General features: G+C 37.1%; 1 protein-coding gene and 1 long non-coding RNA gene across 2 annotated transcripts; both read right to left on the bottom strand.

Annotated features, from left to right (window-relative positions):
* Positions 1–13: 13 nt before the first annotated feature.
* Positions 14–1,629, bottom strand: LOC116160639. Its single transcript, XR_004143277.1, has 4 exons — positions 784–1,629; positions 632–726; positions 262–572; positions 14–196 (listed from the first exon to the last, which is right to left on the bottom strand). It is a non-coding gene; the product is annotated as an uncharacterized LOC116160639 (long non-coding RNA).
* Positions 1,630–5,000: 3,371 nt separating this feature from the next.
* Positions 5,001–7,162, bottom strand: LOC116160517. The gene is made up of 3 exons (XM_031473731.1): positions 6,840–7,162; positions 6,683–6,768; positions 5,001–6,632 (listed from the first exon to the last, which is right to left on the bottom strand). Exon 3 carries the CDS (start codon positions 5,910–5,912, stop codon positions 5,037–5,039), a length of 876 nt encoding a protein of 291 aa, XP_031329591.1. The 5' UTR covers positions 5,913–6,632; positions 6,683–6,768; positions 6,840–7,162; the 3' UTR covers positions 5,001–5,036.
* Positions 7,163–12,519: the final 5,357 nt, after the last annotated feature.

The raw sequence follows: 12,519 nt of genomic DNA, 5'->3' as shown, positions 1-12,519 counted from the left end.
ATGTTGAGGTTAAGTAAAGATTTATACCTGTGTTGCCGATTTGACTAAAGTATACAAGGTGTTTCGAAATTGTGCAATTCATAGATTCCAACAACAACAGCAAGTGTGAGGTTTTATGAGGATATTCAATTGCAAGGTATCGCTCTTCCGGAAATTCTGGAAAACACTACACAAGAGTTTGCACCGTGGATGACTCCTGCAGTCGAAATAAGAACGGAACTTGCGAAATACAAAAAGTCAACTACAAACAGTAACACTTACATACAGAAATTCCAAGATATATGTAATGAATATCCTTCGTATGAAATCATCTATACTGACGGGTCTAGAACGGAGAGAGGTGTTGGAAGTGCGATGGTGATTGGAGAAGAGTCCTATGAATGGAGTTTATGTTCGTGGTCCTCAATTCGCTTTGCCGAACAATATGCGCTGTGGCAGGCGTTGTTATATTGCTCCATCGGCGATAGACAAAATGTTATCATCGTCACAGATTGTATGGAAGCAGTGAATGGGATCTCTGAAATATATCCTGTTGGTGCGATGACGAAAAGATGCCAGTCCATTCTCAAGTTCTTAAATGGAAAAGAGGCTATAATTATTATTATATGGGTACCAAGTCATATTGGTATACCTGGAAACGATCAAGCAGACCATGCTGCATGCCAGGCTGCGTTAAGTAATCACATTGATGTTAACCTTATACATCCGTTGGACTTAGGAGAATACCTGAAAATGAAAAACCGGTTAATGTGGCAACAAAAATGGGCTGAAAGTAACACTCACCTGACCCGAATAAAACCAGATGTACGGAAACTCTATGTGTTAGACCAGGCCACTAGGGAAGAAAATGTAAAAATGCACCGACTGCGAATAGGGCATACGCAGATAACGCACCAACATATTCTTAAGGGTGAGATTGCCCGACAGTGCGAACGATGTGGGACTACTGTAACCATTCGGCACATAATTCAGGAATGCCCCATGTATAACAACGAAAGGGCGCTGCATAGTTTAAATCGAGAATATGTCGAAAACTTCTGTGCAACGATAAATGCAAAAAGTACCCTAAGTTTTCTAAGAGAAATAGGTATATACAGACAGATCTAAAGTGTAGTGAGAGATTTGGGGGCGCCCTAATTGGGGTAATATGACCATAGCAGTTAATGCCCTCAAAAAAAAAAAAACAGAGAAAATAGGTCAACATGCCTCAGAAATAGGCACATTCCCTTTACAAATTCTAAAATAGGTATCAATTTGCGAAAAAAGGCACTTTAGGCAAAATATAGTGCCCTTTATAATAAGTTATACGTTAAAATTTGTATTTTAATTTCACCGGCACTATATAGGCCAATGGGCCTAAAATCCCATCTCTAGTTATGACTTATATTCATAGAAGTTTCTAGGACTTCATGATCAATGATGTCGACTGGCATTATATCAAATTCACTTTCGGTAAATAGAATGTGCTCCTCATTACTGCATAATGCAGCGTCCAATATTTTCATAGTGCGACTGCTTAAGGGCATTTTTACCTTAAAGTTCAGTTACTTTCACTGAGTGCAATGCGGATTATTGTGAGATGTAAAGTCATTGAATACAATTTTAAATAAAAAATTCATTACCTATGTTTATAAAACCTAATAGTCTTTAATTTTTAGGTTCCATGTACATTAAGATTAGTGTTGTATAGGTTAGAAAATTGAATTAAAGAATTTTGTACTTGATTTCAATAAACCAAGAAAAATATTCATGTAATAACATAAACCGGTTATGAATATTAGTTTGTAGCGTTTTATTACAAAATACAGTAAAAGAACTATTAGCGATTTGAAAATATAACAGAATATCAAATATTAATTATTTATTATTCTACCTAGACAACCACCTATATTGTCATGGTCGCCACAGTACTCCCCCCTCAGTGACTACCTAATTGTTGTAGTCGCGGAAACGTACAAGCGGTTTAGTGTTTTTTCGTAGTCGAGTTGTTAAAAGAGGAGAATGATCTTCGGATGCAGTTTTTTCATTTTTTATCTCTGACATGTCTTCTGGTAGGAAAGCTGGTTTTAGAGGATCAATGCCAACGTTGACACTTTTACCGTTAAATAGAATAGTGTAAACTTTCTCACTGCGCTTGATTACTTCATGAGGTCCGGTGTAAGGTTGCTGAAGCGGCTTTCGTACTGCATCAACTCTTAAGAAGACATGTGTACATTTTTTTAGCTCTGGATGTACAAAAACTGCAGTTTTTCCATGTCGTGCTATTGGACATGAACGAATCTCACGCATTTGATCTCTAAGTCGATCGACGAAGGTTCCAGGATCCACGGAAGGATGTTCGCCATCAAAGAAAAATTCTCCTGGAATTCTGAGCCGAGTTCCATAAGTTAATTCTGCAGGCGAACATTGTAGATCTTCTTTGAAACTTGTTCTTAGTCCAAGGAGGATAGTTGGTAGTAGCTCAAACCAATTAGTGCTGTTATGACACATAATGGCGGCTTTCATGCTTCGATGCCAGCGTTCAATTAAACCATTCGATTGTGGACGGTAGGCAGTCGTGCGGCATCTCTTAATCCCAAGTAGATTCGTTAAGGACGTGGTAAGCGAAGCTTCAAATTGACGTCCTTGATCCGTCGTAATGCGTTGTGGACATCCATAACGAGACACCCAGGTGGAATAAAATGTTTTTGCTACTGTTCCGGCGGAGATGTCCACCATAGGAGTAGCCTCCGGCCACCTGGTGAAACGATCGGACATTGTGAGACAATATCTGTGCCCTTGGGAAGGTAGGAGTGGTCCTACGATGTCAATATGGACATGTGAAAATCTACTATCTGGAACAGTAAAAGAAGTTAGAGGGCTCACTGTGTGTCGTGATACTTTCGATTTTTGACATTGTATGCATGATCGCGCCCAGGACGTGATGTCTCGATTCATGAATGGCCAAACGAATTTCTTCTTTATCGCTCGACCGGTGTTTCGTCCACTAGGGTGTGAGAGATTATGAAACATATGGAAAACTTTTCGTCGTAGACTTTTAGGTACATAAGGACGGATTATGCCTGTAGAAACATCGCAGGCTATTGTTGTTGAACTGTTATCAAATGGACAAAGCTTTTTCATTTCTAACGATGTTTCGCTTCCATTCAACAGCCGTTGTAATTCTCCATCAATTTCTTGTTCAGCGGCGAGTGTTTCAGTGTCGATTACAGTAGGCGTGATTATTTCTTCGATTCTGGATAAAGCATCAGCAACGACATTACTTTCTCCAGGAATATGTATAATGGAGGTTGTAAACTGGCTTATAAAGTCAAGCTGTCTAAGCTGGCGAGGAGAGGATTTATCTGACTTTTGTTTAAAAGCGTAAATCAAAGGTTTGTGATCGCACTTTACTATAAAATCTCGCCCTTCCACCATAAAACGAAAAAATTTAATCGATTCGTAAATGGCCAGAAGCTCGCGATCATATGTACTGTACCGTTGCTGTGTTGGACTCAACTTCCTCGAGAAAAAACCTAACGGCGTCCATGAATCATTATTGCACTGTTCCAGGACTGCGCCGATGGAGGTATCTGAAGCGTCGGTTGTCAGCGCGAGTGTTGTACCTTCGATTGGATGTGCTAGAAGAGCACAGTTCGCCAGATCTTTCTTGCATCGTTCGGAAGACATTTCAGCTTTGGATGACCATATAATAGCCGTTTTGTCGTTTTTACAGCTGTTCTTCAGGTAATCGTTCAAAGGAGCCTGGATTTCAGCAGCATTCTTCATAAATCTCCGATAGAAATTTACCATGCCTAGGAAACGACGTAGGTCCTTGACGATGGTCGGTTTCGGAAATTTGAGGATTGCAGATACTTTGCCAGGGAGCGGCGAGCTACCATCAGCTGATATCAGGTGGCCTAAATATTCTACCTGATCAGCGCCTAAAACACATTTTGCAGGATTAACAATAATTTTGAATTCTTTAAGGCGCTGAAACACTTTTTCAAGGTGAAATAAATGCTCTTCAGGAGAAGAGGAACAAATTAAAATGTCATCAATATAACAAAAACAAAAATCAAAATCTGCTAACACTAAATTAATATGTCTTTGAAAAGTTTGAGCTGCGTTTCTTAAGCCGAAAGTCATTACATTAAACTCGAAAAGTCCAAAAGGTGTGATCACTGCAGTCTTTGGAATATCACACTCAGCCACGGGTATTTGATTATAAGCACGCACTAAATCTATTGTCGAAAAAATTGTTTTACCGTGAAGCTTATAAGAAAAGTCTTGCAAGTTTGGCACTGGGTACTTATCTGGAGTGGTAATGTTGTTTAATCGTCTGTAATCACCGCAAGGTCTCCAGTCTCCTGGTGTTTTCTTGGGTACCAGATGAAGTGGGCTAGCCCACGGGCTATTGGATGGTCGGCACCATCCTTGATCCATCATAAACTGGAATTCCGCCTTGGCAATTCTTAATTTTTCGGGCGAAAGTCGACGAGCTGGTTGCGATACAGGCGGTCCAGTTGTGATAATGTGGTGCACCGTGGAGCTCTTCACTTTAGTGTCTGGCGGTACGGGGCGAGTGATATCTGGAAATCGAGCCAAAACCTCATGATATTTTGAAGAAACTACGAGAGTTGTAATTGTTGGAGCATCGCAGTCTTCAATGCTAGCGACAGAGGTGAGTTGAGTTCTCGAGTCAATAAGTTTTCTGTTTCTTAAATCAACTAGCAAACTATAATAACTCAAAAGATCTGCGCCTATGATGGGTTGAGAGACGTTGGCTATAACGAAAGTCCATTTATACGATCGCCTTAATCCCAAGTCGAGGCAAATTAATTTTTCTCCATAAGTTGATATTGGTGAGGCATTGGCTGCGAAAAGCGACACTTTAGTGGGTATGCAAGTTGACTTACCCAAGAACTGCTTTGGAAGCACCGATATATCTGCTCCCGTGTCGACTAGATATCGAATTCCGGACTTTTTATCTGTTATGAAGAGGCGATGATGTTTTTCGCTACCCCCGAACACTGCCTCATGTGTCGGTGGGTTGTTTAGTTTTCCTTCGGCTTGAAATTACAGGGAGGCTTGCATTTTCTTGCCTTTTCACCGAAACTGGCATGGTAGTAACAAACTTCCTCTGCTGGGCGATGTCTAAAGTTACCGGAGTGTGTGCGTGAACGAGATTTAGATCGACCATAACGCTGTTGTGAACGTCCTCTATCAGTGGTGAGGGTTTTAACCATGTCAGTGAGCATCTCAATTTGTTTTTGCATTACTAATAATGCAGATGCAGATTCTGACATGTCCGTGCGTCTGGGAGACGCAGCACGGTTGACTGCAGAAATCGACCCAGAAGCGTATATTTCCACAAGTTTGTCTGCGACGTCGGCCATCTTATCCAACGTGACACCTTCGCTGGCAGAAAGAATGAGCTGGACATTTTGAGGCAAGCGTTGCACCCACAGGGTCTTCAGTACGTCTTCGTTAATGCGTTTATCTGCTAAGCTTCTCATCTGTCGCAGTAATTGGGAAGGTTTGTGATCACCTAATTCAATTTCATTAAGCAGCTTGCGCAACTGACGATCCTGCGAGTCAGAATACGCCGCAATGAGTTTCTTCTTTATGGTCTCGTATTTGTCTGTCGAGGGTGGATTAGCCACGACGTCGGAGACTTGTAATACATTACAATCTAGTGCAGCTACCACTGTGAAAAATCTTGTGATGTCTGACCTGATTTTATACGTATGAAATTGGGCATCTACTTGTGCAAACCATAGGACGGGATCCTTTTGCCAAAAAATTGGTAATTTAACCTTTCTAATCTCCTCTATCGTATCTGTTGTAGGTTCCGGTTGTTGTCGACTTTGCGCTAATTGTTCCTGCAGTCGCGCGATGAGCGTTTGTTGTTCCTGTAGTTGTTGTTCCATTTTTCAGATGTGTCCGCACGTAATCACTCACGTCTCAAGTCGGGGTCACCAAATTGTAGCGTTTTATTACAAAATACAGTAAAAGAACTATTAGCGATTTGAAAATATAACAGAATATCAAATATTAATTATTTATTATTCTACCTAGACAACCACCTATATTGTCATGGTCGCCACAAGTTGAAGGGCAGTCTATCAGGTAAACTACATTAAATTACTTATTTTTTAAGTAAAAAGGTACTTACCATGTGTAACGATTTTTGAGATGCAATTACTATCCTGCAGTACCTGCACACTCCACCTTAGGATTTCGGGATAAACAAGGTAGGTTTATAGGATGGAATTATTAATACTTATGTCCGAGAAATCAATTTGGTTTCATCTACACATACGGCCATCGGGCCATGTGTTTAATAAAAGAAAGTTGCTAGACTTTAATAATGGAAATTGAAACAATTTTTGCTGTGCAATTCATGACCTAGAATTACGAGGAATTCGCGATCACCATTCCAATTTTGGTTACTTTTATCTCGGACGCGCCACTAAGCAAAACAGATTTGCATTTACATTAAAGATTTAAAGCATTCTGAAATACATATCCTCATAACGAATTTAGTGATTCAATAAAAATCGGGATTTAATTACTCCGTTGGTGGTCTTTACTGTCCTAATTATTTCCTTTGACGCCAGCAGCTGCGATCGCTAATAACCTTCCTCCCGCTACGAATGCAAAAACTTAATTTACAGCTATTATAAATTTTTGCAACTACCTATTTGATTTTATTATAGAAAAAGAAGGATTTTTTGATTTTAGTAGGTTATTCCTTTACAAAGCGTGTGATTAAAATTCCATCATCTGTACACATACAAGTGTAATAACATTACAACATCAATTTTAGTAATATCGTATAATTAAGTGATATTCACCTTGTACAATTACACAGGTATAGTGTCTCGCATCGTTAAAGTCGTAATTTTTTAACATCAAACGTATACGTTATTAATGCCACGGTGAAGACTAAGAGTCTAAGAAACACTCTGCTCACTTAACCGCAGCGTTTATGACCAAACATTCAGCACTAGAAGCATTTAACAGTTTGCAATTAATGTAAGATTAACGAGTCGAAGACAAATGTGTTTAAATCATTATGATTAAGTGGCAAGAAAAACTGAGCGGCTGTTTATCATAATTTTATACCTAACCAAGATTAAATTATACATATTACATATTGTACATTTCAAAAAATGATAGATCGAAGATTCTTGTAAAAATAAAAAATTGAAAAATTCAACATTATCATAACGGTTGTTAAAGACATGAACGACAAGAAAATTAAATAACATAAATAAAACATAAAAGATCGAGAAATACTTATTATACATCATCATCAATCAAAATGACTGCAGAATAGCTGTTTTAATGTTAAAAAAAGACTCGAACCGAGAGTAGGATCCTTTCGATTTAAATTTTAGTGCAAGGGAGGTATGCACATTACTTTTTTACAGTTATTCCACGTTGATTTTATTTCACGTATTTATCGGTTGAACGTTGCGAAGGTTCGTTCGTTTCTTGAGGGTGGCGATTTCACCACTAAATTCCACGTCGATTCTTGGTTTCTTTTGACGGCAATGAAAATGATTTCTTCTGTGTAAAAAGATAATTAAACCAAAGGTTAGTTGTCATATATTCCCTTCATTAATATTATGGACAAAAATTGCATTCAATTGCTTTACCACTTTTAATAAAAAAACAAAAGAAGAAAATAATAAAATTAAAACATTCCCATGGCATTGTTAATAAGTCATAATTACATACACTAATGACAATTATTTGGGTTACGAGATCAACTTTTACAGTATTTATAGACTAGTAAATTAGTTCACTATAAAACTAACCAACACATATTAGGTAAATATCTATTAGTCTCCATTTTTTGTTTGGTTGTTTCTAAAAGTTATTCATTTAACGTATAAATGGGCGTGGCTGCATTAGTGAACTAATTTCTTTCTTTATGAATAGCATCTTTCCGATTAATTTTTTTAGATTATCTAGAAGTAATAGAATTAGAAAGTGCTCACGTTTTAATTGAATTAATTTTTTTTCGCGTTTATAATCTAGCAGCTCGACGTTAGACTTCCGAATTGGATGGCGATACACCTAAATATTGAATTCGGAAGACAAACAATAAAAATGCTTGGTATAGTTTTCTGGTTATGAAATCGGATATAAGAACTGGTTTAAAAGCCAATTTAAAGATATGAAACAGAAAGAATGTCTGGTTTAATTTAGTGAATGTATGTAAATTTAATACTTCATGTTATGCATCCAGTTTGCTTTTGGCAGGTGATGTTACAGTAATTACTCGTATTTTTAAAAAAAAACTCTAAAATGTGTGTAATTTAAATTACTGTTCGATTAATAATGATGTTGAAAAACGTTGTATTGATATGTATTTTTTCGGATGTGTCGTAACGTTACAAATCAATAAAGCCTTTGCAATGAATGGTTTAATTTTCTCTTTTACAAGGGGAGGGGGGAAGTGTAAAGGGCACTTTAAAAAATAATTGTTTGAAAACGTTTCTAGTTATGGCAACCTACACCCTCGCTTCGAGGAACATAAAAAACCATTTCGTTTACGTATAATCCAAAACCAATCGCATAAACGAAAAAGTTCAAATATTTTAGTAACAAAGAGAGCTATCGAAAAAAAGTTTCCAATAAAAGTTGTAAGATTCGATGGGATAAATTCAATGGACGCAGAAAAAAAAATTTTTAAATGGCGGTTTTCGGGATATTGACATCAACTTCCTTATTTTAAATGGATACCATATTGGATTTTTACGTCACTCGATAGAGAAAAAAATTATAAAACCAGCGACACTAAACACTTATTATTTCATTTGGGAATCAAACTTGCATTAATTTTTGCCAATGTATTTGTTATGGAAATAATTTCATGGCTGATTATGATTGAAACCAAATTCATTCGTTTATTGTCTCACATAGTCACCATCGACACGAATTAAATTTTCCCGATACAAAAAACTTGCGACTTCGTACTCACACAGACTTTATTGAAAGAACTGATGAAAATCATTCTTGATTATATGCACCTTATTTGTTTAGGAGTTGTAAGAAAATGATTATATTTTGGGTGCTTTGGAAAACCTCCAACTAAATTATCTTTTTAGGCTATCATCACAAAAACGTTGATTTTGTGGACGCTTTTGCGGCCATAAAGTTTAACTTTATTGTACGCTTCTGTCAAACTTTACTTTATTGTACACATCTGTCAAACTGTACTTATTTGAAACTGGTGTTTGAGAAACAGTAATCTGTTTAATACAAAGCGTCTATCTGGTCTAGCCCCATCAAGGATTGGGCCATCCACGTGCGTTTTTTTCATTTTCGGACTTGTAGGAATGTTTCACACTATTTTGCATAATCACAATGTTCACATTTAAAATTATAGTTTGACGTTTCAATCTTTGCTGCTTGCAGACCTTTTTGAAGTGTAGAACCAAAACATGAGGAAGATGTTGTTGCTTACATTATTATACGAAGAATCACCAGCAATTAACCGAAAACACAAGTAGTTACCTATACCTACCATCAAAGTAGGTAAATCAGGTTTCTAATAATTGTACAGCATGTTAACTATAAGGTCTTGGAAGCCACAGTTACGAAGGACCTATTGCATTTGACATTATTAAAATCTTATGCAGCGGAGGAAGTTGCGATTGTACTTTTACTCTCAAACGCCTGCTCTTATATCATATATGACTTAGGGTCGCAACGCTTGCAGCTTCCAAAATTTCATTTGGGGTATCTGAACTGTCGCTATCACCCATTTTGATACGCACAAAACACACGCAAAGATGCTTTGACAGGAAATGCTTTGTTTTTAATTGTCTAAGATAACTATGATTTTCAGAAAAAATATGTTTATGAGCAAATTTTTGAATTCTTTTTTGATGATCGCCTAAAAAATGTTGTGTGCACCTTGGCCAAAAGTGATTTGTTAGGCCTCATCTGAATTGCGGCATCGGCTACCGCCTCGGCCACAAACAGCGGCTTCGGCCAAAAAAGATCACTTGTACGGCCTTGGTACACAAATAACTATTTCATCTAATCAATAAAATCTGTTTTAGATCATGATATGTATTTGAATTTTTTATGTCTTCATGTAGCATGCACAATTTTGGGAAGCAAAAGGCATCTGCGTCAGTTGAGGTCATTAGCACATTCAAATTTAAGATATTTTGTAGAATCATTTAAAACTCTTTATGGGTCAGAGAATGTTTCTCACAATATTCACAATTTATTGCACATTTGTGAAGATACAAATGAATTTGAAGTATTAGACAGTTTTAGTGCGTTTCCTTTTGAGAACTATTTACATTTTTTGAAAAAATTAATTCGTAAAGGTGAGAAATTGTGGCTGGGTTATCTGAGAGAACTGCGAATAATTCTACTAATATATACCGCAACGAAGCATTTCCTTATTGGGAGAGCACCACAATGGTCCAAATATCGTTGGGATTAGTGGTACCAATTACAATCGGTTACTTTTTGATTCATTTTCCTTAACTATATCTGAACCAGACAACTGTTGTTGTTTGACCGATAACACAAGTGTATATTAGTCCAGGCAACTAAAACACTATGAAAACTGTACAATTTATATCGACTATTTATATCACACACTTCGCAATTTATATTTCCGCGCTCGATGTTTCATCCCTACTCGATCTCGTTCGGTAGTAAACTGACTGCGATGTTCGGTCCGCAACCATTTATACACGCAAGCAATGTAAGTCCAGAACACTCGCCTAATTACCGGATAAGTCTCGAATATTCCTATACAAATCCCACTATCGCGCGCGTAGAAAATTCCAGAGCGCTAAAGGCGACGTCATGTCTGGAGCGTTTCCGTTACAATATTTTTTACAACAAAAATTAGTTACCGGGCGAAACCAGGTTTTTCAGGCAGGTGAAATGAATAGAAATTGGGAAAAAATAATTAAAACAGCTGAATTTTTCCGCGGGTGAAATCACGGAGGTTGAAAGTGGTGTTTTGCAAATTGTGGCTAAACTATTAATTTTAGAGGAAAATGTTCAATGTAAAAGTTATAGAGATTAAAAAAATGAGCAACTTTTGTATCTGCACTATTTTCACATAACCTCCACTTTTCCTAGAAAAACCGGAAAAACTGTTTTAGTGCTGCACATTACTAAAGACACTAGGATGCAAAACAGATTAGTAAGTGCAATAAATAGCAGTCGCAATAAATAGCAGTCATGGTAGTAGTAGAGAAGTTGCAAAATCTGGGGTTGAGCCTTTGACTGACAGGGTGTGTATAACTGTATATGTATATACTACTGCAATCATATAGGCAAATTTCAGCTACAACATTCATTGCTTATGGATATAAATGTGCGAATGCAGAAATTAGAAGAAAGAATATCATTACCAACGCCATCTGTCCGTGAAATAAAAGATCATGAATCTATCTTTCTCAAATACGATTTTCCTTGAACCGGAAGTCAAAGGGCCCGTATGAATAAAAGTAAGCAAATGCTTATACTTGCAAAATTCAAAGTAAATACTCATAAGTGCTCCTTCGCACTGGGCGACTTAGCAGCGCTGATAAGCAGAAGGACAGGACGCAGTGGAGCGCTGCTAAACAGACCAGTATGAAGGGGCAGTTACGAGTATTTACTTTGAATTTTGCAAATATAAGCATTTGCTCACTTTTATTCATACGGGCCATTTTATGTCCTTTTTGTTTTTAGAAGTTGGAATGGAAGCCTTCAAAAATGTGACACAAAACAACCCTGAAAAAGCTATCGCTAAATGGCTCAAGAGAGCCTAAGAAAGGAAGTGAATATGTTAATTATTTTATATTCCGAATGTGTTTGAATAGATACGTTTTCAAGTAGTTGTTTTATTTGTTAATCTAGTGAAGTAAAACGACTGGTACGTACATGAACGGTTTATATCATTTGGACATACAATGGACGTCCACTGTACAAATTCTGTGTGTACGCGTACGTACTATGTTGGTACAGAAGGTCCACGTCACGTATGTACGTACAATGGACGTTCGATGTTCGTCTGTGTGTTATGTGGGCAAGAATTTGGAGATCGACCTCAAAGTAAAAATGTCTCCAACAGTCACTTGGAAAATACTTTTGACACGAATGAAATAGCGTCAATACATTCTCTTCAAAACACATTAACCCCCACAGACCACCGAAAACCGCAAATACAAAATGGTCAGCAAGCGAATATTCGAGACAATCAAGAAAAGTACGAAACAGACAGAAAGTACAAAATCAACCGTTAATCATCAACTTTTTTCATCAAGTTGATGTAATTGAAAGATTTTGCAAGAAAATGAACAATTGAAAAGTTCATTATTGCAACAAACAAGATTATTTTATCCTGTAGAAACCGCTATGATAAGAAATCCACAGGACAGCTTCAACACCGTGTCGCAAGACATCACTGTGTTGGCTTTTTGACGAACGACAAAACAGGTTAATTTTAATATTGTAAACTAATTTTGTCTTATAATTGTAATTTTTTATTATTTATTTTTA

Source organism: Photinus pyralis, unplaced genomic scaffold (assembly GCF_008802855.1).
Source record: "Photinus pyralis isolate 1611_PpyrPB1 unplaced genomic scaffold, Ppyr1.3 Ppyr1.4_LG1, whole genome shotgun sequence".
Taxonomy (NCBI): domain Eukaryota; kingdom Metazoa; phylum Arthropoda; class Insecta; order Coleoptera; family Lampyridae; genus Photinus; species Photinus pyralis.
The sequence above is the reverse complement of the archived record's forward strand: the minus strand, read 5'-3'. Positions and strand labels throughout refer to the sequence as shown.